At 35.4% G+C, this 27,373-nt stretch overlaps 1 protein-coding gene across 1 annotated transcript in view; it reads left to right on the top strand.

Annotated features, from left to right (window-relative positions):
• Positions 1–27,373, top strand: part of GRM5 (glutamate metabotropic receptor 5) — a 668,354-nt gene that overhangs the window by 356,938 nt on the left and 284,043 nt on the right. Inside the window, exon 5 of the mRNA XM_087433566.1 lies at positions 24,006–24,255. Within this exon, the coding sequence (XP_087289692.1) occupies positions 24,006–24,255 (250 nt within the window). The remainder of the gene's footprint in view (positions 1–24,005; positions 24,256–27,373) is intronic.

Genomic DNA, 27,373 nt, shown 5'->3' with positions numbered 1-27,373 from the left:
CAGCAATGTATAAAAGTTCTTGTTGCTTCACATTTTTGTCACCACTTATTATTATTTTGTTTTACTTAATCTTACTAATATTTATGTGAAATTATCTCATCATTTTTAATTCGCATTCCTCTAATGACTAATGATGTTGAGCATCTTTTAATGTGCTAATTTACATTCATATATATTCTTTGGTGAATTATAAATTAAGTTATTTTGCCTACTTTTTTTAGTTGAATTATTTGTTTTCTTATTGTAGAGTCTTGAGAGTACTTTCCATATTTCAGTACAAGTCCTTTGTCAGATTTGTGATTAGCAAATACTTTCTTCTGGTCTGCACCTTGTCCTTAAATTCTGAGAGTATCTTTCACATAGCAAAGGTGTTTCATTTTGATGAAGTCCAATATATCAATGTTGTTTTAATTTTATGAATCACGTCTTGGTATGATATCTAAGAATTATTTTTCTACTCAAGGTTACAAAGATACTCTCCTGTTTTCTTTAAGAAGATTTATAGTTTTTAGTTTTATATTTACATCTATGACTCATTTAAGTTAATTTTTAATAAGGTATAACGTTTGGGTAGAGGTCCATTTCTCTGCATATGGATGCCCAATTGTTCCAGCACCCTTTGTCATAAAGACTATCCTTTCTCCTTTAAATTGCCTTTGCAATGCAGTCAAACACTGATTTTCCATATGTCTTTGGGTCTATTTCTAGACTCTCCTTTCTATTCCATTGATCTATGTGTCTATTTCACCAGTACTGTTTGATCAGTGTAACTTTATAGCCTTGATATCAGGCAGTGTGAATACTCCACGTTTGTTTTTTTTAGTTGTTTTGGCTATTCCGGGTCCTTTGGCTTTCCATATAAATTTTAACATGAACTTGTCACTATCTACAGAAAAACTTCTGTTGGAATTTTGATGGGAATTCTGTTGAATCTATGGATAAAGTTTGGGAAAAATGACATCTTAACAATATTGAGTTTTCCAATTCATGAACATACATATCTCTCCATTTGTTTAGATCTTACTGATTTCTTTCATCCATGTTTTGTAGTTTTCAGTATACAGATCATGCACTATTTTGTTTGGATATGCTTTATATCTAAGTATTTAATTTATGTGGAGTGCTGTTGTAAACACCACTCTTGTTTAAACTTTGAATTCTAGTTATTCATTGCTAATACTTAGAAATATGATTGATTTTGTATAATGATCCAATATTCTGTGATCTAGCTAAACTCACTTATTAATCTAGGAGCTTCCTTGTAGACTCCTTGGGATATTTTACCTTGACAATTATGTGAAACAATGTCCATGAAAGGCGATGTCTTATTTTTTAATTTCCAATATGAATTTATCTTATTTATTTTTCCTGCTTTTGCACTGGTTAGGGCTTTCCAGTATAATGTTCAATCATAATGGTAAGAGGTGATGCACTTTTATTGTTCCTGATCTAGAGGAAATGCATTCAGTCTTGCACATGAAGCATGGTGTTTATCTGTATATTTTTGTTAAATATCCTTTATCATGTTAATGAAGTTCCATTCTAGTTTGCTAAGAGTTTTTATTATGGATGGATACTGAATTGTATCTAAAGCTTTTTCTGCAAATATTGAGGATCATATTATTTTTCTTCTTTATTCTGTTGATATGATCAGTTATATTGTTTGATTTTTGAATGTTGAGCTAGCCTTGCATTCGTAGAATAAGTCCTACTCTGTTGAGATGTATTGCTTCTTTTATATATCGCTGGAATGGATTTATTAACATTTTATTGAGGATTTTTATAGTCTTTGTTCATTAGAGATATAGGTCTGCAGTTTTCTTGTAATATCTTTATCAGACTTTGGTTTTAGGGCAATTCTGGCTTTATAAAATGAATTGAGAATTGCTTTTTCTTAGCCTATTTTCTGGAAAAGATTGTGTAGAAATGATGTTATATCTTTCCTAAATGTTTAGAAGAATTCAGTAGTGAAATTATCTGAGTCTGGAGCTTTCTTTGTTGGAATAATTTTAAATATTAACTTAATATTTTTTACTAGTTGTACAACTAATCCAATTATCTATTTTTTTCTTGAGTGAGTATCAGCAGGTGTGTCTTTTGTCACATTTCATCTAAGTTGTCAAATTTGTGGTCATAGAGTTGTTAGTAGAATTCCTTTAATGTACTTTTACTACCTATAGGGTGTGTAGTGATATCCCTGTTTTATTCCTGATAATTGTGGTTTGCACCGTTTCCATTTTAATCTTGGTCAGTATGGCTAGTGGTTCAGCTTTTGGTTTCATTAATTTTCTCAATTGTTTTTCTGCTTTAGATTTTATCAATATTTGTCCTTATATGTATTCCTTCCTTCCTTCTGCTTGCTTTAGGTCTAATTTGCTCCTTTTTCCTAGTTTATTAAGTTTTAAGCTTAGATTATTGGTGTAAGGCTTCTTTTCATTTCAAATTTAAGCATTTAATGCTATCAATTTCCTTCTAAGCACTGGCATACTGAATTCCAGAAATTTTGGTATGTTCCATTTCGTTTGTGCCTAACAAAATTCATAAATGCTATGAATTCTATCAATAGACCCTTTAAGGCCATGGATACCAGGTAAGAAACCTTATAAATGTGGAGTAGACCAAGAAATACAAATAAAACATCTCTTCCTCTCTGAATGATCCCTGTAAAAATAAATGACAGGTGGCTATCAGGGCAAAATATTCTCAAACCAATTGGTTTTGGGCTAATTTACTCAACACACATTCAATATCCTCTATAACTTGTCTTTAAGTTGTGTTTTCAGCCCAACAACTTTCTCTTATACTACAGGATTTTTCCACTCCAAACTAAACATGATTATACATCACTGACTAAAAATGATCTTACACTCTCTCATCTCTGTTTTTCTCCCTTCACTTGAGTTACCTTCCTTCTTGAATTTCGTCTTACAAAATAGTATCCAAATTCCAGTTTGCTGCCCTTTATTATACAATATATTATAACAAATTGTTATTTCCATTTTTAAGTGAGCATTTCTTTTTTTTTTTATTTTACTGTAATGTACACTTCTCAAAGGCGTAGACTGTCTCAACCTTCTGTATATGCTTCTCAGTGCCCAGGGCCTCTCAATGTAAATGCTCAGTAAATATTTACTGTTTAATTTTTTATCTGTTCATCCTTCAATTTATTGTCATTTAATGGAAGTCTTTAGGATTAAAGCACTGTAATAGCATGCCTTTTCCTATAAAGATAGATCTGATTAGCTTAAAATATTTTACATGATGTATTTTGGTTTTATTAATATTCAGAATGTAATTAACATATGAAATTATTTTGATTTATTCTAAAAGATCCCCCATTTAAAATATAGAAGTCTTGAAGGAGAAAAAATTGCAGCTTCACCATAAATTATTCTGAATTTATCTTTTAGAAGCCTCACTTCAATAAAATCTAAATTTTAAGTTATCCATCATTTCCATCATTTCTCTGTATTATAATTCTTGGATGTTTGAATTTATCTCATCGCATTGTGTTTGTACATTGTTCCCTGTATCTTTTCATGCTTTTTTTTCTTGTCTATTAATTTTATTTCTCATTATTCTTTGCATATATGATAATATAATATCTTCTGGAACACATAGCTCTCATTAGTCTCACAAAGATTTCCAGGAATACCCTGACAATGCTAAGTAATGTTAATTTCTTCTTTTCTGTCCTTCTCATTTTTCTTCTAAATGAAAATGTGGGTTTTTCTAATAGCAAAGGGCTAATTGGATTTATAAGCTTCTGTGTGATAGAATGTAAAGAGCACTTGATAAATTCCAGAAGCCCGGTTTTTATTCCTAATATTTATTAGTTTTGTGATCTTCAGCAAGTTACTGACATCTTCTGAACTTCAATTTCTTTACTGTATATTGGGTATAATAATCTCTAACTCATTCTCCCATGGTTATTACGGAGTTATATTTAACTGCCAATAAAAGGTGAAGTCATTTAGTTTAAAATTATAGCCATTGGTTTAATATCAGTAAATTATTTTTCACAAATAGCATTTTATATTACTCTGAAGAGTGAAAATATCACAGATGAAATCTTCCTTAATATGCTAGTGCCTTTCTTACTAATATTGATTTACCTGATTTAGATTGGTTACCTCCTTCCTTTCACTTCCATATACTAAAATTTGCAGTCTGTAAATACTATCTGTACCTCCTATTCCTTGTGCTACCTCTGCACTCTAAAGTCTGGTCTTTGCTCCACTGCTCCATATAAGGCCAAACACTGTTTTCTTCTGTCGACCTTAAAAATAAAATTATTTTATTTTACCAGCAAAACAAGTTTATTTGTAAATAACCAAGAATTGCAATTTGATATAAGCATGCTATGGTGAACCAGGGGCAAATCCGGCAAGCAAAGGAGAGGAATGTTACTTTATATAGAAAAAGGAGGAAGTTGGAAGGGGTTGTTTTGAAGGAAAGTCCATTGGAGGAAAGCGAAAGTTCAGGGTAATGACGGGTTCTCATTGGCTTAGTTGCTGGGGTAGTTGATTTCCTCCAGGAGATGCAATGTACATCTTTCCTGTTGAGGCCTGTAATTGACTATTCTTTCCTCTTGAGGATTCTTCTTGTTGGAGGTCTGTGATTGACAATCCTTCCTGTAATTGACCTCAAGTGGTACTGCATGAGAACTCCCCCTTCTGGCCCCCTGACCCCATTTTTTTTTCGTTTTAGTGAGGAAAATTCACCCTGAGCTGACATCTGTGCCAATCTTCCTCCATTTTGTGTGTGGGATGCCTCCACAGAATGGCTGATGAGTGGAGTAGGTCCGCGCCCAGGATCCGAACCCATGAACCCAGGCTGCCAAAGCAGAACACATGGAACTTGAACCACTAGGCCATGGGGCTGACACCATTTTAAATGAGGTTTCCCTTTATTAGTTTTCACACTTCTTAGAAGTGACTTTATGGTTAACTCTTTCTTCTCCATTTCTGCTACCTATGTCCTACATCAGGCACTTGTCATCTCACAATTGGATTACTCAGTAGCTTCTTGCCTCTATTCTTGCCTCCAATCATCACTATAAACCACTTCCAGAAAAACATCTTTAAAATACTATTTCCATTCTGTAAATTTCCTACTTGAAACATAAAATGGTTTTATTGTATTCTGTATTAGGTTGAAACTCTCTGCCTGGCTTTGAAACCTCTCTATATTTTAGTGCTTTCTCCCATTGCTAACACAAATGGACCCTGTGATTCAGAAAAATCTGATGACACCCACAAACATAATTCATATCCATTATTCCTTCCCTCAACCCTGGATAAGGTGTTGTTCTATATCTGGAATTCTCTCTCATCTACTAAAGTATTTGTTTTTTCTACCTTTCCTTTGCGGTTTAACTAGAGTTAACTAGGGATTCATTTCTTACTCTATCTTGTACTTGTGTTTTACTTCAATTAGAATAACAGTCAGGACACTATCATTGTAAGTGATAGAAATTAAAATAAAGCTAGCTTAAGCAAAAAAGGGGATTTATTTATTTATGTAATCATGAAAGCCAGGGATGCAGTAAGAGAACTAACAAATATATCCAGGAGCTCAATACTGACACATCAGTTTCTCTCCACCTCTTAATTCCTCTTTCATGGGGGCATCGTTCTCTCTTTTCATTCCTTCATGAGTCTAGAACCATGGCTGCTGACTACTCTTGGCTCATATTTCTGCAGGAAATGAAGAGATTTTGCAGAGAATAAAGAGATTCTTTGTATTAGCTTGAGTTTGAAAAATCCAAGCAAAAGACCTGATGACCAGTTTAGGTAACATCTCACACCTTCAGGCCAATCACCTAGGCCAGGGGGCTGAAAAGCTGTAGGTGTAAAGTGAATCGTATACTCATCTCAAGTAAACAGAGAGGCAGAGGAGTCTATTGCCAGGAAAAGGGACTATGACACTGAGACACTTCTTGGAAGCTGGACAGACACCATGTTTGTATCAACAAGAATGAGTTCTTATTAAACTTAAAGCATGACCATGGTCATTTCCTTTTTTCATAGCTGGCCTATAATTCCAATGAGCTCATGACCGAACATAATCTTGAATCCTAGGATTATTTGTAAAATTGACTCGCTTTTTCAATGCAAAGTTAGGAGTAGATACAACTCCCATTTCAGGGATTTCTCTCAGCCAAAAGGGCTCCCTGGAGGCCTGGGAAGAATCAAAGCTATCTTGAGGGACCAGGAGGAAATAAGCCACACTGGCAGCCTCCATGTGCTTCAGAGAATAACTTGCTATTCCTGTGTGTCAGGTAATCCCAAATAGTTTACTACACTCTAGTATCCCAAAGGTATGATTAAAGGATTAGAGTGTGGGGGAAAAGAGCAGACATTAGTGCAACAGAGTGAAAAAAGCCAACACTTCGGTACTATTATGGGACTTTATCAGCAGCAAAATGAGAGCAAGAGAATTGGACCATGAGGGATTTTATTAAAACACTGGGTGAATCCAATCAAGATGCTTTGGCTGTTACGTTCCCTGATGACAGAGGTTATGTCTGTTCTAATTTGCTTTGTGAGGTGCCTACATAGACTTCAGGGATAGGGATCATGTTTTTAAGAAACACTAAAATGTTGTTACTTTGTAGCAACACTATTGAATACTCAGTGCACCACCATATCTAATGAGCAGCTTTCGTTTTAAATTTCTCGGAAGAATGCTTGGCAATAGTTGAATTAACATTTGCCAGGTAGTTAAGTGGAGCTATAAATTGGGAACTGTAGGTGTTAACTGAAGCATTGAGAATAGAGCCAACAACATAGGGAGAGTTTCTATTAAGAGGAACTGGTCACAGACAGTGATGGCAAACTTCAGCATCTAAGAAAAAGAACTTAATAGAAAAAGAACTTATAAAACTGTGTATGATTAATAATAACAGTACTTCTTGAGCCTTTTTTTAGGTGCCAGACTTGGTTCTAAGCATTTCATATGCAAAATCACATTTATTCCTTATAACCATTTTATAAGCATTTTATAATTGAGGAAACAATGTCTTAGAGAGATTAAGTAACTTGCCCAAACACCAAAATTAGTAAGTGACAGAGCCAGAATTTGAACCCAGCTTTGATTAATTCAAGTGAGATTTAAACTTAGTCTACATTTAGAGCCATTTTCTTAAGGTCTATTTTGTGACTGCCTATTAGGGAAAAAACAAAAACAAAAAGAAAAAAACCTATGAGAGAACTAAGACAAGAACTAACTTTTGTGAGTATCTATTTTGTGCCAGACGTTGAGCTGGTAATTGTCCTACCATATCTAATGTGGTTAAAACTGAAACTGAAGCTCAGAGACATTTAAGTAACTTGTCTAGGCTCGTGTATTTAGGAAACTACAGATACAAGAATCAAACTCAGTCAAATATTCCAAATATCACGATGCCTCTGACAACAAAATTATATTGATTTTTATCTTGCCTAGGGAATTGGGTACCTTTTGTGACTGGAAGTCTTGGTCAGCTGCAGAGTGCTGTATTAGTTTGCTAGGGCCGTCATAACAAAGAACCATAAACTGAGTGGCTTGAACAACAGAAATTTATTTCCTCCCAGTTCTGGAGGCTAGAAGACTAAGATCAGTGTGTTGGCAGAGTTGGTTCCTTCTTAGGGCCTTACTCCTTGGCTTGTGGATGACCATCTTCTCCCTGTGTCCTCACGTGGTCTTCCCTTTGTGCATGACTGTGTCCTAATCTCCTCTTCTTATAAGAACACCTGTCATATTGGATTGGGGACCACCCATATGACCTCATTTCACCTTAGTTACCTCTTCAAAGGTCCTGTCTCCAAATACAGTAACATTCTGAGGTGCTAGGGGTTAGGATTTCAATATATGAATTTTGGGGACACACAATTTAGCCCATAAACAAGGACAAACAGTCCTCTGGGAACATAACAAAAACTGAACAGCCTATGTAGGATATTATGTCCACTGCCAGCACTTTCAAGTTAGCATCATTTCTCACCTGGACCTGCATTAACCTCCTAAACTTCCTGCTTTCTCTTTTATCTAATCTAACATGAAGTAAGAATTTGTTTGTGTTTTTTCTTAAAAGACTACATAGCATAATTCCAAAGACCATCGTTCACTTTGTAGTCCATGTGAATGCCAACCAACTCCCTCCAAGTTATATTACAAAGTGGCCCTGCATACTATCATGTCTTTGTTTCCATTGTCACCATCCTAATTCAATCTCTTATTACTTCTAAACTTTGTTAATTACAATACACTCGTGTTTCTCTCTGGACCACCACTCTGAGATAGGTAGCTAGGTAGACATGAGCGGGGGATCATAGTTGGAAACCTTGCAGCATCAATGGATCATCTTACTGGCATCCAGACATGAGCAGGGGGAGTCACAGCTGGAGACCTCACTACATCAAAGAAGCCTCTTGCTAGCATCCCACAAGATACCAATAACCGGGAACTAGGACCTACCTGGAGCCACCACCGGAGTCTGAGACCTTCAACCATGACGATAAAAATGAGTGCACAAACAGCACATACAAAGCCTTCTGCTATACACTTCTAGAAGACATTGACCTTTCTTTAATTTACATACAAATTCCATATGCATCAGCCACCCTTCTATGGGGGATGACTGCCAAGACAGTTCTGGAGATTCCCCTAAAAGGTCAAGAACTCCCCCTCCCGACGACGTGTGGGTGGAGGAAAGACCATTATTGCGGGATAACAAGATAATGTTAATTCCCTTCTAAGCGGCCCAAATAAGAATAAAACTAACCCAAGACACTGGGCAGATGCGCTCTCTGGCATTGCCCGCTCCTCACTCGGAGTGTATCTGACCTTTCCTCTAATAAATTTTTGCTTTCTTGCTGTTGCCCTTGTGTCAGTGTCTGAATTCCTTGCTTACACTGACCAAGAACCTGGGTGATGGGACTTTTCAGTCCAGTTACAACTCCACTGTCTTGTCTCGTTGCTAGTGTACTCTTTCTTAAGTGCAGTTTCGATAATGTCACCTGTCCTCTCAAACCCCTTCTATTGTGCCTCTTTATCTATCAAATTAGGGCCTCCCCATTGTGATCCTCGTCTACGTCTGCTCCTCCCTTGTTGTAGTCTCTGCAGTGGGAAGACTGGATCTTCACCACACACTTACCTGCTTCAGCCTGCCTGTGCTCATTCTGTTTGCTCCATCTGGCATGGCACCTCCTGATTGCCAAAATCCACTCCTTCTGCAAGACCCAACTTAAAGTCTACTTCATGAGCAGACAATTTCCTGACACACCCAATCAAAAGTGATACAGTCTTCCTCTCTCCAGCATTAAACTTTCACCTTTAGAGTACTGGATCTTTTTACAACAGGAGTGTCTATTACAGCTACGGTAACCTCAGTGGCCCTTTCAAAGTCCTGGAGTTACTGAAAATATGTAAGAGACCATTGGCCAGCAGAATCTTAGGAGGTTTTATTGGCATAGTCCAGTGTTGTGCTGGCGACAGCTCACGGAGATATGCACAAGATAATTGTTACATTTTTAATGGCCTATTGTTAAGCGCAGCATGATTAAAAATGAAATTCTATAAGCTTATAATTAACTATTTTTTTTAAAGTAGAATATCAGTAAATTCTAATTAAAAACAAATTATTACTAATTATTTGAGCACATTTTACTGTTTTCTATAACGTTTAGGCTATTCGCCTGCGGTATCTGTATGGTCAATATACTATATATTGGTGTGCTACTGTGCATTTCTTTCCAACTCCATGTTCAGTGACCTCACATTGGTAGCTTGAAATTGGTCATGGTAGGAATATTTACACCATGGACATTCGCACACTAAAAATCAGGGCTTAATTTTTATCATCTAGACTTGAGAAAGTGATGAAGAAAATGTTAATAGCTCAGATTAAACTTAAAAGTGTGTCATGTTTGTAGCCATTATATTGTGAATAGCACAATATATAAAGAATTATTCTTCCAGTATTTGAAACTATTTTCTGATTCAGCAAAAAAGTTGCTTATATCATTGATTGGTGAGCAAAGTTCTGACATGCAACTTATTTGGTTCCAGTTTCATCATACAACTTGATGTATATAAAAATTTCAGTCAACATTCGTGTCAGAAATACACCGATTAGTCAGTTGTAACCATACACTGGCTATGGATACAAGATTTTGGCAAAATTCAGTGAAAGCATTTTGTGAGAATTAATTGGCTATATGGAATTTATAAGAAAGAGCATCATGTAGTTTATTATTATTTCTAAATTCTGTGCTGCATTTATTTTATAATAAAGTAAATTTTGTAACACAAACACACACGCACATATCTATCCCCCTCCAGAGAGGTAGTTACTAAACATTTACCACCAGATGTTCCCCCATATCATGGGAGTCAAGCAAACGCCTTGTCAAAAGCTAAGAAACAGAGGCATTTGCAAATAGTTTCAATAACCCCAATGTTTTACCTCTCTTGTATCGGATATCACTTATGATACCACTTCAAATCTTCTTGACTTCATCTGTTTCCAGGCCTTTGTTCTTTGTTTCACTCCCAGCCAATGATGCAGTGACCAATTTTGCATGGACTTGAAATGATTGCACTTGGGTACAACTCCATAGTACCTTGTCTTATGTCTGCTCCGCACACCTCTGTGTGGACCTTCTACTTAGGAGCTCCTTTGCTGATGCTAAGGCAGACTGTTAGGAACCAATTCATAAGAAAGAAGTATAAGGGAAATAATGCCCCAGGGAGGTAATCTTTAACCATTGGCAAAGGAGAGACTGTGGAAGTATTCTTCTGCCTTCCTCCTCAACACAGCCCTGAGGAGCAATCTTTACATGACCTCTTGAAAGACGGTCCCAGGAAATGAGCAATCAAATAGTTGCAGTAATCCACTCTTGTCTTGGCTTCCTCTTTTTCCCTGTCTCACTGGTTTCCCTCAGCCCTGCATTATGAAGGACCCAGGCTAAGATACTTCCCCTAGTCATGTGGAGCAGATGGAGAAAAGTTTAATAATATCTTCTTCACATGACTAAACTAGTCCTTTGAAATAGGGCATGACCGAGCTATTTACCATGTCAAATATAAAAACTGAAATTACCCAGACATAACTGAAGGGGGAAACAGAGCAGAAGGATATAGTATATAAGTCTTGTCACTTGATGTGCCCAATTAGAAGCAATTTCTTCTTCCTGTGAAATCCTACCACCTACATCCAACCTTGTACTTTGTACTTCTACTATGGTATATACACATATAGGTATACGTATGTACATATATATGTGTGTGTACATCATATTTGTATATGAATATCTGTCATATATATACACACATAAATAAGAATATCCATTATTATACATATAGGCATTCTTATATCAGCCCTCTATATGCTTATTAATATTATATTAAGAGAAACATTTATTTATGCACCTTACCCCCTAGACATATATATGTATACACATACATATATATTATTCATTTCAATAAATGCTTGGATATTGACTGGGATGGAACCTATTCCTCTTGAAGGTATTGAATCTGGAGTCCATGGAAACTACCCAAGATTAAGAAACTAGTAAGCTGGCTCAGCCTTCCTCCACCAAGCCCAGTCTTTTCCCCAGATTGAGCTACAGTTTTAGTGGCATTTATAATTATATAAAACCTGCAGTCAAGATACTAAAGCTTGAAGTTGGGCTTCCTTCTAGAGGAGAGCTAATGTCACAACTTTTGTGGCCCCATGCCAGAAGCTTTTGCCCTTGCCTTAGAACAGATACTCCTGGGGAATTTTTAGTATTTAAAAAAACAAAACTGGTAAATCTGATTTATAAGGAAATGTACCTTTCTTCTCCACAGGTTTCCAATTATTATCAGCAAACAATTTTAATTCTTTTAGAAATATATTTAGTGAGTTTTGTTCTCCCTTGGTTTGATACATATGGAAAAAAATGCACGCGTTGCATCTGGTGGAAAGTTACTGTACTTGTTGGAATCTTTTAACAACTTGACATGAGTGCATTAAGAAAAAAAAAAAAAAGCCTTACCAGACTAAGCAGCTCTTATAATTGGTGGAATATCTCAAAAGACCAACTAATACTTGATATAATGTCTGGGAAATATATGTGGAACAGATGATTAAATAAAGAGTAGTTAAATGAATTATAAGTTTTTTGACTTCAATGAAGATTATTTTTCATGATTATTTTTCGTATTTTACCAGATACTTTTTCAATAATTCTGCATCGAGTAGAATTTGTGACTCTTGAAACATATTTAAATTTGCAAAGCAAAGTTAGCTTAGGAATTATCCACAAGGCTCATAATATATATTGAGAAATGGTAAATGGAATTTGGAACAAGCATGTGTAAGAGGAGTGACAAAAATGGTTAAAATTCTCTTTATAATTATTACAATATAAGAAAACAATGTAGGAGGAAGATCTAAAATCTCACTCTCTAAGGATCCTTAGAGTGTATATCATTTTATAGTTAAGGAGACAAATTCAGAAAAAAAAGCTATGTGGTTTCTCAAAGACCATGCAGGTGAGAAGTTGAAGAACAAGGTTTCAGACACTATCTCCTGGCTCTATCCAAGGCACAGGTTTCTAAGCTGTGCTGCCCTTCATCATAGACCTTATCTTAGTCCAGCTCAGCCCTTTTGGATCACAGTGAACACAGAGTACCTTCAATACCAGAGCTGCTTTGCACAGCTATTTGTAGTAGATGCTCAATAATGATTTATTAATGAAAAGTCAATGAACCTTGAAGTCATTATGTTAAGTGCAATAAGTCAAGCCAAGAAGCACAAATACTGTATGATCTCACTTACATGTGGAATCTGAAAACGTCAAACTCATAGAAACAGTAAAGTGGTGGTGGCCAGAGGCTGGGGTGGGGAGGAAGTGGGGAGATGTTGATCAAAGTATGAACTTCCTATTATAAGATGAATAAGTTCTGAGGATCTGTTATACAACACAGTGACTGTAGTTAACAATACTTGAAAGTTTGTATTGTATACTTGCAAGTTGCTAAGAGAGTAGATCTTAAATATTCTCACCAAAAACAAAAAAAAAAGGCAACTATGTGAGGTGACGGATATGTTAACTAATCTTATGGTAGTAATCACTTCACAATACATATGTATATCAAAACATCACATTTACACCTTAAATTTACACAATGTTATGTGTCAGTTATGTCTCAATAAAGCTAGAGAAGAAAGTCAACAGTCATCTTCTAAAATGCAATTATTCAACAAATATTAGGCCACCTAGGCTCTCAAGAAAAAAGGGTAATTAGGATGTAACCCCTTTTGCTGATTAGTACACAGTCTCTTAGGAAGTCAAACAAATAATTACAATAAAACATGAAAACTCCTGTGACATTGGAGTGGGGTTGGACAATGAGAGCACAGTAGAAGATAGCTATTTAGAACTGGAAAGTTAGAGAATTCTGTCACTTTCAGCTGAATCTTGAAGTATGAGTAGGAATTAGCTAAACAGAAGAATGTCTCAGGAAAGGGAGTTTGTATAAAATTTAGAGATGTGAAAAAGTATGGTACATTTGGTGATCTATACATTCCTTAGTATGGCTGAAGCATGTGCTATATACATAAGGAAAAGGCAGGCAGTGAGGCTGGAGAAGAAGGTTAGATGCTAGATAATGAAAAGTCCTGGATGTCATGAAGTGTCCTAAGAAGTTTAGATTCTACCCTGAAATGTACAGGATATAAATCTTCTTTTTGTATGTATAATTCAATATTCTCTAATAAAGATACAGTGCTAGCTGTGTGTGTAATTTTAAGAAAGGGTAAAAAGAAACAGTGAAATTGATTTTTAAAATACATTTTATTTAACCCAATACATCCGAAATTTTATCGCTTCAACATGTAATCAATATTATAAAATATTAATGGGATGTATTACATTCTTTTTTTCATGCTGAGTCTTTGACATCTATTTTGTTTTACACTACCATAATATCTCAATTTGAATTAGCCACATGTCAAATGCTCAATAGCCACCTGTGGCCAGTGGCTACCATATTGGACAGCACCAGTTTAAACCACAGATGACAGTCATCAAGGCCATAATCCTGGAACATAGCATGGCTGACCCACGCTTGAGTGAAGCTCAAAATTTGACAACAAATACAGCACAGCCATTGCTCTACATTTCAGTTCCTGTAGTAAATGATGGTCCAGATAGATATTTCCAAACTGAGTCCCCCCTCTCAAGACTGGGAGTCACTGAGTCCTTCTAGAGGGAATCTGGCAACCACAGAACACAGACAGTGCTGATCTAAACTGGAGAAGGTGGTAGAAGGCCAAGGAGCTGCTGTCAAAGAAGTTACTTCTTTTCAGCAAAAGCTGTCAAGCTTGAACAGCTTTGGCTGTGCTGCAGAGGATTTTCTGCCTTCAGCTGGTGATGGGAGAATTTCTGGGTTGTCATTAGATCCAGTTAGAATCAAGGCTCAGAGGTGACTAGAGAGCTAAAACAGGCACAATGAATATCTTACCAACCCCTGGGACCCATTGACATACAGTTCCATAGAGAGGTTTGTCCCTTGTGTGGAGATGGAATCACTCTTAATGAGACATGCACTGCAGGCTTCAGCTGGGAAGTTGACAGTTTATAAAGAAAGCAGGAGGAAGTTGAATTCTGGAGGGTTAGAGTGGGGATCTGGGTCAAGCTTCTGTCTCAACTTTTTATTTTCCTCTAGGAAGAATAATAGCCAGAAAAATAAACAAATCAAAAATTTCATTATTTTTTGGAAGATTAATAAAATGATTTTTTTCATTATGCAAATCTCAATTTAAGATACATTAACAAGGTAATAATTAAAACACTATAGAATGTTTAATATCAAAATCAATTTTTTCTCTTCCCTCTGTCTCTCTGAAGTCTTTCCATCCTCTCTAGCAAAGATTTAATTAAGTAACTACTAATTGATGATATGGTGTGTCTATTTCCAAAAGCCCCCCCTGTTGTTTTACAGGCATTTGTCTATAAAAAAGCTATAATTAAGCATTCTATATTTTGTAGGAAGGCTTTGATATTTGAACACCAATTCTCAGCAATGATGCGGATTGGATCATTTAGTGCTAAATCATATATGTCTATAATATTTCTAGTAATTAAGCAAAAAATTTGTTAAATAATATATGTTTGCTGAGATGAATTCAATTCAGTAGTATTTGGAGTTGGCTTCAAATGAAACATTTAGTGGTGGGTAAGTGCCTTTGGAAGAACCACAGAACTAAACTGAGCAATTCTTGCTCAGTGCTCTAAGGGTAAGAACCTACTGTAGGCAAAGAGCATGGGCTTTGAAATTTGGCAGATGAAGGTTGCAATTCCAGCTCTTCTACTCACTTGCTATCAATTATTTGGCAAATTCTCTCAGTATAAACACTTTATTTATAAATGTGGAAAATAATTGCTGCCTCAGGATTGGTTGGTTTAAATAATAATACTTATATTATTATTATCATTATTATTATTTGAAGTGACTAGTGCAGTACTTGGTGCATATTATTATTAACCTTTTACCAATTAATTCCACAGGATCTAGATAAATGTTGGTGATGATGATCATGGTGATAAAAACTCTCACGTATTGAATGCTTACTGTGCCCCAGGTTCTGTCCCTAAGGTACTCCTCTCTAAAAATAAACAGACAAAACCTCTCCTTTGATACCTACATTCTCTTCCAATTACCACCATATCTCTTTGCTCTTCACTGCCAAGTGTCTCAAAAAACGTGTAGGTTGTCTTCACTATCTTATTCCCATTCACACACAGCCTGGTCCTGTATGGCTTCTACTATGTTGCCAAGATCAGTGGATATTTTCACTATGCATCTTTAGTATTCACACAGTTAATGTACAAAAGAAAATAAAAGCACTTTGTTATTTTGGTTTCCATAATAATACATCCTCTTGGTTTCTTCTTCTCCATTGTCTTTGTCAGCTTTTCCTTCTCAATTAATGTATAAATATTTGAATTCTTTAGAGTATAATCAGAGCTCTCTTCCCTTCGCATCCTACACTTTCACCTATCACTGTTGCTATCCATATTCTGATGATCCCAAATAGTTCCTGTTTAGACTTCTCTTCTCTGAGCCAGAATGTCCTTATTCAATTTCCTATTTGGCACTTCCACTTGGCTATTTCAATAAATTTAAAAATAAATTCTAAAAGTTGATCTTTTTAATCTAAATTTGGTTCTTTTTTGGTTTTTTTCTAACTCAGTTAGTTCAACCCAATTATGTGAACTACAGTTACTGGAGGGAGTAGATGTCACAACTTTTGATTCCAAGCCTCAGTGACCTGCAGTACAGAACCAAAGATGGTGTTCAGACTTATTGTACTTGACATGTGTGACAGTTATAACCCTCATGTATTATATTCATTGATTTGTTTTCATATCCTCTGCCATGTAAGAATTTGTATGGTCAGGTTGTACCTTGGCTCTTAAGATTTAACTTTTTTTTTCTAGCCTCATTCCTGGTAGCCAGAAGAGGAGTTCACCAGCATAGTATACCTCTCAGCAAACCACTTGGCACATACTTTTCTGACAATATCCAATAGCCCTGCTTAGTATTCCCATAAATAATATTTTATGCATATACTTCAAAATCTGAGTTACTAAACTTTGTTATACTAGCTGTTTTTTCTGCTGAATTCGTTATTAGAGTATTGCTCAAATGTTGCTTACATAATCCATGACTAGAGTAATGCCTAAAGTGATTTGCTAAATGAGACTCTTCTAGTACCTCCAATAATAAAACACCCTGAGTGAGATCCCATAATGTCCTGCCTCCCCTGAATGCTGTGCTGTATGGGTCATGGCATGGAAAGACTCCAGGGTAAGATTTGAAGTAATTGACCAAAACTTGGAAATCTGTTCGTTAGCAAAGGTTTCCATAGCAAAGGCATTTATAATAACTCATGGAATCTTGATGAGAGTACATGATAGATGATCATAAGTTTTTACTCCAATCCTTTAGCTTTAAATTTTTTCCATTAATCATATCTCTAGCATCCAAAATACCTACATCTCAGTTCTATGGCCCTGTTTAGGAATATTCCTTGGGCCACTTAACTTCCTTCTTTCTTTCCATTCAACAAAAATATGTATATGTGTTCTTTTTGTTATGAGGATAGAAATACCTACCCTGAAGAATTTTATGTCTAGTAGCAGGAGATAAATATAAACAAATGAGTGCAATACAGAGTTTGAAATTGCTATACTCATTGCACATGTGGCTATAATGGGGAAAAGACATATTTTAAAAAGAGAGAAACATATTTATAAAAGAGATAGTAATAAAATGAGAAGAGGTGTTTATCTCTCTGGCTTTTCTCGCTCCTGGCTGTTTTCACTAACCACTAGCTTAACTAAGACACAGTCCGCTGAATCTGGGCAGTTTTGGCTAAGATCTCTTGATGAACATGTATGGCCTCATGAAAGGACAGGAAATGGTGATTAGGCACTGATTGATTGATCATATTTTGGGGGATGGTGTCATGCCAGGCAGTAACTCCCATGAGAAACGGCAGCATTTTCCTTCACTAAAAGCTGTTAATATAATACATTATTTATAATAGCAACAGGATATCAGTAGTAAAAGCCATGTGGAATCTATTTTCAAATTACTGTTTATATCGCTTCATTTCCTTTTTGGCAAGAGATAATTTGGGCCAACTAAAAGGAAAAAAAGTTCTAATGTGGAAGGCCAAGCTCAATACTTTTCTTTAAAGTGAATCAGTATTTCCTAAAGTGAATACTTCCTGAAAGAGTAGCTTTAATGTTTTTTTAGCATCCACTTGAGTGTATTTGAACACATAAATTTACTCTTCCAAAAATTTACTCTTTACCTGTCTTTCTATACCACCTTTTCTGTTCAAGAAATCCTGAGTGCCTGTTATGCGATGATGTGTAGTTAAATAAGTGCATTTACTACCCTCAAGGGCTTACAGTTTTGGAAAGTAGGGTACAGAAATATATCCAAAATATAATAAATAAATATATATAGCATGTAACATATGAATATATGTACATAATATAGAATACAAAATATATATTTTAAATTAAGTCTAATATAGTATAAAGCTTAGCACCATAACTCATCATCTGACTCTGGGAAATCTCCTTGGAAATTCCATGATGAAACACATTATATGAAGTGGGTTATGTTTTCCTAAGGAAAAAATGTTAATATCATGGATTGTGTTTTTAACCAAGTTCTCAATATCAAATGAATCATTAGTATGATCAGCTTTGTCATAAAGGTGAAGGAACCATAATTATAAACTTTTCTAGCAATTACAAGTTAACAAAAATTATGCTCTCCATGATTATAAAATAGATCAAAAATATTTAGAGTCTACCATGTGCCTAATGTTACACCTGTACATAATTAATTAATTGATATCTATGGAACGAATAACTAGGTTACACCATCCCTGAAGGGAAATCCTTGAAGAGCTTGGTGGATTAAGTCAGGTTAGTTCCACAAGCATTCACTGGCTGGCATTATGAAGAAAATGTGGTACATCCTAAATAAGTTTACAGTCTGGGCAATTGAGTTGGACCAGAAAGAATGGGTACGATTTCAACAGGGAGAAATGGGGAAAGGTATTCCAGGTAGAAAGGACATCATGAATAAAAGTAGATAAGTGGGAACATGTGGGGACCTAAGCTACATGTGGAAGGAAGAAATAAGACCCAAAAAATAACGATTAGTAAGGTTTGAAAAAATGAAATATAAGAGATGATAAAAGGTTGTGTTACCATGTAAGCTTCTATGCCAGGAATAATGAGGGTCTGATTATGGTGGATGAAGCAGGAGTACAATGGAAAAAAGGAAACAAATGTCAGAAAAAAGAAAAGTTGTACCTTTTTAATAAGACTCTATCAATTTCATGCTTATTCTCATGATCATTTTCCTCGACCCATCTAAGATTTATAAATTTGAACCACATCTCCAATGGCTGTTTTGCTAGAAAAATATCTGACTTACTAGATATATTCTCTCTATCTCGCCATACTTTCTTACCCTTATCCGAAAGTGGGTTTAAGCCACATTGGCACAGTAGTTACTGAATCGGTACCACTTGAAAATAGCAGTTATCTATGGTTACACATTTCATACTAAAGGATTTTTCAGTGCCTTTAAATATAATGTTCAAATAAATAATCTCTCTCAGGTTAGAAGAAAGATTTAAAGTTATTCTTTAGCAAGTCTTAGTTTCAATTTGTACTTTGTAAATGCAAATGGAGGCACGTACTTTCAGATCCCAGCTGACACAATCCCGGTCAAAGAGTACTAGTGAAGGCCACCAGCTTTAAATAGTATTTGAGGCTGAAATATTAGAATCTGCTATTCTCCAGGGGAACACTGAAGTTTTTAGGAAAAAAAAAAAAAAACAGGTGTTTTGACTATTGCGCAATTCTGTTCTTCAAGTGTTAAGTGGAATGTTATGTAATCGCTCGTTAGAGCAATACATTCCAGGCAAAAATGTTGCAGCTCTGATTGCAGATTGATAATCAATTGGACAATTATTTTCATCTGGCAAATTCCTCTCAGGTGTTGATTACTTTGTGCTGCTCATTCATTTATTTATCCTTTTATTCAACTTGTGTTAGTTATCTTCCAGGCCCCTGTGAGGAATTGGGAATACAAAAGTGAATAACGTATCCTGAAGGGGTAAACTGTCTTGTAGGAGCAGAGGCAAGTAAAGACAATTTTCTATTGTAATGAGGCACAAAGGAAGGGATGCATAGGAAGTTTAGAGAAGACTTTGCAGAGGAATTTCTTGAACTTGATATTGAAGGATCAGTAAGTAGAAAGTCATTCGACAGGAGGAAGGAGAATTAACTGGACTTTTCTGTTTTCATTTAGATATGTGACATCTTATGGAAACCACTTCCATTCTAAAGTCTTCTGGTATACTAGAAATGACTCACAAGATCTTAAGCAGAGCAACTACTCTTAGAATAAATGTGAATTAAGCCTTCTACCGTGGGCTTCAGGATTGCTGTCTTTCATGTTATAAGAAAAAGAATAACCTTGGTCCTATTTTACATTTGCATGCATTAGGCCCCCAATTCTGTGGCTGAAATGGAAAAAAAAATGTACAAATTAAACAGCTTTGGAAAACAATGTAGCCAAATCCAACTGATATGATAGAAACTTAGAACCAAACAAAATGCTAAGTAATCATTTGAAGTAAAATTTGATTCTAATTAATTTTGCCCTATGCTATTTACAAAATTAGCTACCCACAAATTCCCAAGTTATTTTCGTTATACAGATAGTATAAGAATTATTGCATGTGGGTGTATCTCACCAGAAACATAGGAAGTAATCTAAAAATTATAAACTAATAATAGTACTTTTTTACATTTGATTCAAGCAAATTATAGGAAAATTTTATCCTCAATATCAACATGCTGAATTTCTTTATTCAGTGATGTTCACTTGGCATTTCATTTAAAATTTTCTGTATCTACTCTCCAATTTCAATAACTTTTAAGTACATTATTTAAAATTTTTCATCAAACTTGTATTTTCATATTTTTCAAAATTAAATAGTGCAGAAGGGCTTAAAGTAAAAAGTGCATTTTAGGTTTCTTTTTTTTTTTCTGGTTTTCACCTCCAAATCTCTAAGTGGCATGGCTACATTCTTACTTTTTTTTTAATGTCTAAATTTATGGACAACAGACATTATCTCAACTCATGTATGGTCTCATTTCTTTTCTTAATATAATTATATTATTAGATTACTCCTCATTTATTTTTCTAGCTTCAGATAATTCCCTTAATCATATCTTTTTTGTTTTCTGTATATCTTGACTTCCAAATTGTGAGTGAGGGTTTTTAATATTCTCCCCCTTCCCGTCAGCTCTCCCTGCTTCCACTCTCTTCAATTTTCATTGTAAAGGTTCATAACAGATATATTATATTGCATAATGAGTGTTTCACTTTGTGTATATGTGGATTCTTAAAGTTGACAATCAATAATTAGCATTTACATCATTATAACTAAAAATAGTGTGAGCTAAGAGTAAGAGTCACGTCAGGCTATAACTACATTTTCTTCTCATAATTCCAAATCACAAACCCTCTGCTACTAGAAGAAGAAGATCTGATGGATTCCTTCTTACTTCCACCAGTTACTTAAAATGAAGCCACATGTTAGTCTCATATTTTACCCCATATCTTCCTTTCTCAATCATTTTTGTTTCTCTGCTGGAGAAATAAATCTTTGCTTCCCCAGCTTTTACCTCATTCTATACACTGCTTGAAATCTATTTCATTTTCTTTGAGAAGCCTGTGAACTTTTTTTTATAGTTCCTCCTTTATTTTTAAATGTGTAATTCCAGAATACAGTTTTTATATCAACTACTGAAAATTTCAACACTTCAGGTTTCCCAGTTTTCTTGGGATATGTGGAATACATATTCCCATTTTTAATCCCCAGTTTGCAGTGGGTTTCTTTTATTAAATCAAAATTATTATTCTGCAGAATTTTTATGTCACACATATATTAAAACTGTTTCCTATTTTAATTTTAAATAGTATTGCTTGGGCTTTGCTCTGAGAAAATCGTATTTCCCTCTGCTAGTTTAAGCCTATTCTTTTGTCTAATGTTCATTATTAATGCCATTTGCTTCATTATTTGTTTTAGATGCTCCAGTAGAGAGCAGCTTAACTATGCCTAGAATATTCTTTATAATCCCAATAGGTGCAATTAATTGGGTTCAGGCTACCCATCAGATATTTTGCGTATGTTAAATATAATATACAAAATACCCATATATTCAATAGTGTTACCTCTGATTCTCAAGTGATTAAGCTGATTTAGAGAAACTATCCAAACTAAATTTGAACTCAGATCTCTAATAACAAAGTTCTCTCCATATTACAAGCTGCTTCTATATAATTTACTGTATAAACAAAAACAATACTAAAACAAAGGTATTAGGAGAGGTGCTAAAGATGATGAATTTGCCAGATTTCTGGTTTGTTTGTTTAATTGTGAATGTATTGAGAATTTCCATTATTGCCGTCACAAACACTATGTACGTAATTTCAAATTATTTATGCAAATATCTCAGCATTAATCAAAGCATTAAATACAAGAGAGTAGGTTGAAAAATAGAGGCGGCTAAAAATAAATCAGAGAATAACAGATTACTCAGATTAGTATAAAACTAGTAATTTAGGCCCCTTGGCACATTTTTCAGAGAGAGCCCTTTAAACTTTGTTAATTGCAAAATAACTACATTGCCCACCTGCCATCATCATAGAGGCTTCTTGTTGTTTTAATTCTGGAGAAGGAGGAAAGATGCAGCTGGCCCACAAGTGTTGTTGGCTGGGTCTCAAGCTGGCCTGCTCTGCTCTGCCCTTTACAGTTTGTTCATGGAGAGAAAACAACACAAATATCCACCCTCTAAGTCTGGGGATCTCATTTACAGCAAAGCCCCTGTGCTATAGTGGAGCACACGCCAGGCCAGGAGTGAGCAGATACATGTTCAAACCGAGACTCTGCCACCTCCTTGCTCAAGGTGAACTTCTGTGAGGAGAAGGTAATATTACCTTTATCACAGAATTGGTGTGAGGAGCAGTGAGCTAATATATATGAGGTAACTTTCCAAAAACCAAAATGTGACATAGTTATTTGTGTTATCTCTATTATAGTCATATAATGAAATGTATGCAACTGAATGTCTTGTACACCCTTATTCATTTAAGATCTGCTGCTCCTCATGCTATTCCAATTCCCAGGTCTAGTTGACTGTTAAACCACTTACGTCCTTACATGTCCCACAGCTTGGTTGTCTTGTAATAGTCTCCTGTATTCTTCAAATCAATACCCCTCACCCACTTAATCTTTTGAAAACTCAGAAAATGAGCCTGGTATAATTTATAGAGCCTTAAAAGTCTCCAAAAATATCTAAAATTGAAGTATCATGACTTTTAAATGGGAAAGAGAAATGCAGATATAATTTGGCTCCTGAGTTTCCTAAAAGTCATCTATAGAAACGTGGAGGGAGCAGAATCTGCACTCTTAGATCAGTGAATGGAGTGCAGCCTTCCGCTTACTGGGTATGGAACTCTGGGCAATTGTAAACCTAACTACCTCACCTGTAGAATGGAGGTCATAAGGCATACCTCAGTATATTATTGTGAGAGTTAAATGAGATCATGTATAAAGATCTTGGGACACTTCCTGGAATATGGTTGGTTGTCAACATTGATCCTCATTAATTTTAAAAACACCAGCTTCAGTCCCTAGCCCCCAAATTTTGCAAAGGACTTGGGAATTATTCCTCCCTATCACTAACTTCTCTATGGTTGTATAGAATGAAATTTAAATATTTTTCATAAGTTTATACATTTATTTGTTACAAGACTAAAATCTCAGTCAAGGATCTGGATTTTTCAGTTGAGATAAAACCATAAATTCTCATGATTATTAATGAACTATAATATGCATAATATCCTATAAAAATATAATACTCTATAAGATATTTATATGACAACATCTATACTATATAAAATATATGTGTTACACACATGTACTATCTCTTCAAACAGAAATCCAGAATCAATGGAGTGAGATGATCATATAATGAGAAGCAAAGGCAAGTGAGATAGAATGAAAAAATAGCAGATAAATGTCTTCCATCATCTTACACTAGATTATGAGCTTTTTTGAGTCAAGGGGGGAGCTAAATTACTTGTACTTTTTATATTATTCTCTCTTCTCAGTGAAAATTTTTAAAAAGTTCAGTGCATATATGTATAATGTATTCCCATTGTAAATTGCCCCAAATCAGTGCAATTCACTGAGCAAGTCAGTGAAAGAGCAAAAGCTCATTCAGGTCTTTGGGTTCCAAGTGCAACGCTACCAAGTGACCTTCGCGCTCCCAGCACTTCTGCATTCTAATTGTAGCCAATGAATCCCACACTCTCATTTCACTACCCCTCTGCTTATCTATGTTTTCACACAGGCAACTATGGAGAAAGTGGGATGGAAGCTTTCAAAGATATGTCAGCCAAGGAAGGGATTTGCATCGCTCATTCTTATAAAATCTACAGCAATGCGGGGGAGCAGAGCTTCGATAAGCTGCTGAAGAAGCTCACGAGTCACTTGCCCAAGGCCAGGGTGGTGGCCTGCTTCTGTGAGGGCATGACGGTGAGAGGTCTGCTGATGGCCATGAGGCGCCTGGGTCTGGCAGGAGAATTTCTGCTTCTGGGCAGGTGAGTGACAATGAGAAAATTCACACGGAGGTAATGCCAGGAATTTGGCAGCATCCAAGGGTATCTTGTGCTGCATAAGGACAGATGCTTTGAAGCTTAATCTGTGTAGTGGAAGTAGAGCTTAAATATCATAAAACAGCAGAGCCTAAAGATAATCATGGAAAATAAGTAGATATGCCACGTGCTGATTAATGATGATAACAGGAATCAACACATGAAAATGATGAGTTGTTAAGTCCTCAAAAAAAAAATGACTGTAAGGAAATGAGATGGATTCTTAAATACTTTCTTAATTCACTTGGGAAGTAAACACATTTTAAACTTTTTGCTGTTGCTTTTGAAATTGATTTTGAGAAAGGCTACATGAGTTTTTTTATAATATAGAATCATAGAATTTGGAGTTTGAAAGTGAGGAATTGCTTTTAGAACTAATTTTTAAAAGCATTGGAAAATTGCCTTATTATTTTATAATACAAAAGTGTTATTACATTGCCTGATCACCCACATTGTTACCTGACAAGTTTCTAAAAGATTGACTTTTACAGGGGGTTGACTTTAATTATCTGGATAATCCACTTGATTGGCACAACTCAGCTCATTCCCTGCTGATGCTGTTGAATCAGTATATTAGTTAAAGTTCTCCAGAGAAACAGAAGCAAGAATGTGTGTATGTATATATATATATATATGGAGAGAGACCCAGGAGAGCCAATGGTATAGTTCTGGTCTGAAAGCTGGCAGGCTTGAGACCCAAGAAGAGCCAATGTTTCAGTTCAAGTCTGAAGGTCAGAAAAGATGAATGTCCCAATTCAAGCAGTCATGTAGGAAGATGTCCCTCTTATTCAGACTTTTTGTTCTATTCGGGTCTTCAATTGATTGGATGAGGCCCACTCACATTAGGGAGAACAATCTGCATTACTCAGTCTACAGATAAAAATGTTAATGTCATCCTGAAACACCCTCATAGACACTTCTGGGCACCCCATGACCCAATCAAGTTGTCACATAAAATTAACCATCACAATCAGTAAGATGAGACCATGTGTGAATGCAGTTCACCATTCCATACCTCTCAAAACTGTCATGTATCACATATCTTTTCTCAATAGGCAGCCAATTTAAAGAATAGAGAAAACCTTCATAACCACTGCGTCTTTCTCACTATTACTCTCCAAAATAGAAAAAATAGAAAGCCAACTCACTTGTTATTAACTTTTGATGGCTCGTTAAAGAAAACATGCTTCCTTTATTTTCCAAATGCTTAACTGACCTTCTCTGATCAGACTTAGCTCCTGCTTGGCTACATTTTATGACAGCCACTTTATGTCCCTAATTCTTTGCTGTCTGATCTGATGGCAGTAGATTGATGGGACTATTTTAGTATCAGGTCCACTATCCTTCATAAAAATGATATTGAGTGAGATTCCTTTTTCATCGATGTCATACATTTTGTCTAAAATCATCCCTAGTTGGCAAGAGTGATGCACCGGCTGGTTTCACAAAACCCAGGAACATTCCCACTGCCAATATTCTTGAATTCCAAAGTTCAGTGTCACCACTGGGGTTAAAAGAACAGGAAAGAAAGAAGCTGGCTTTAAATAGTCCTGTTTTTCTGATAGAGGATAAGGGATTCTGTAGTTCCTGTCTGATGCTTTGCCAACATTAGTAAGACAAATTATCAGCATTTGTTTTTCAGCCATATCATTTGCCAACAAGTAAATGGTTTTTGATCATATGTACACAAGGAAAATAGATTTGTATTTACTATATTTGCCATTTTCTGTCTGTATTTTTATTGCCAGCAGCGCCACAAAGCCAAAATTCAATATTTTGTATATTTTTAAATTTATTCTGTATATGCTATTTATAAGTTCTCTTCAAATAATTTAATTCATGGAATAATAGATTCATAACCTTTGATTAGATTTCTTAATCCCTTCATTTATTGGTTGATAATAATTCAACATTCACTTAAGCACCGGTTCGTTTCATCTTTGAGCTATTTTGTCAGAAAAGTCTTCCTTACTCTGGGTATTAAAAATGTCTCCGTGTAGTTTCCACCTCTTGGATCATATTCTTTCCTTTGAAAGTAACAAATAGTTGAAAATGACAATGGTCCTCAATCCCCTTCATCTTCTCTTTGAAACATCCCTGCTTTTTCCATTCCTACTTCTTCACAGTGAAATGGCACTGTGATAAAACCATTTATCAAGACAGTTTATAGGATCATTTATCAAATGCTGTACGCCAATTACCACACTAAGCACTTTACGTGCATTGTTTCATTTAATTATTCATTTGACAAATATTGAGTGGCTACCATAAGTTAAGATGCTTGAGATACATCAGTGAATAAAACAGACAATAATCACTACCCTTATGGACCCTATGGACCTTACAGATGATAAGTTAGATAGAAGTTAGTAATAAGTGCTATAAAAAAATAAATACATCTAAGAACAACTTGCATGTGTTGAGTACTACGATCGTCTCCATTTTATTAACAAGGACTCTAAGACTCAGTAAATATTGAATAATAGTGATATGGAGAAGGTTATATAGGTGTATGTGATGAGGGCAAAGTTAAGGATAAGTCTGTGTAACTCCAGAGACTGAGCATTTAGTGCTGTGTTCTACTGCTTCTCAGTAAGTTTAAAGTATTCCTGTCCATAGAAGTGGAGGTCTAGGGACGTAAGCAGAAAAGCAAAATTTAATAGTTGTGAGAGAGAATTTAGACCATCTACTCACTCTAAATTTACAAGTGAGGAATCTGAGACCCCAAAACTCTGGAGGACATGGTCAAGGTGACACAAGAGCGCAATTACCGTGACTTATAATCCAGTGCTTTTCTGTACTAGCCTGTCTCCTGAGAATAGAAACAGGAGAGAAGTTATAATCTGATAGCAAACCCTGGTTCTTCATAGATCTTGGGTGTATAAAGAAACTATCCTAGATAATACGAACTTAAGTTAGCATTTTTATATTAATGTTCCCTCCTAAAAACTCCTATTCAATTCACCCTATAACTCCTCTTAGTATTTTAAGATTATTTTGTTTGCATATATTCTCCCAATCTCTCTTTATGCTCCTTCCTTCCCTCCACCCCCAACTCAGACTT

This window comes from Ceratotherium simum, chromosome 7 (assembly GCF_057802395.1).
Source record: "Ceratotherium simum simum isolate JZ-2026a chromosome 7, ASM5780239v1, whole genome shotgun sequence".
Classification (NCBI taxonomy): domain Eukaryota; kingdom Metazoa; phylum Chordata; class Mammalia; order Perissodactyla; family Rhinocerotidae; genus Ceratotherium; species Ceratotherium simum.
The sequence above is the reverse complement of the archived record's forward strand: the minus strand, read 5'-3'. Positions and strand labels throughout refer to the sequence as shown.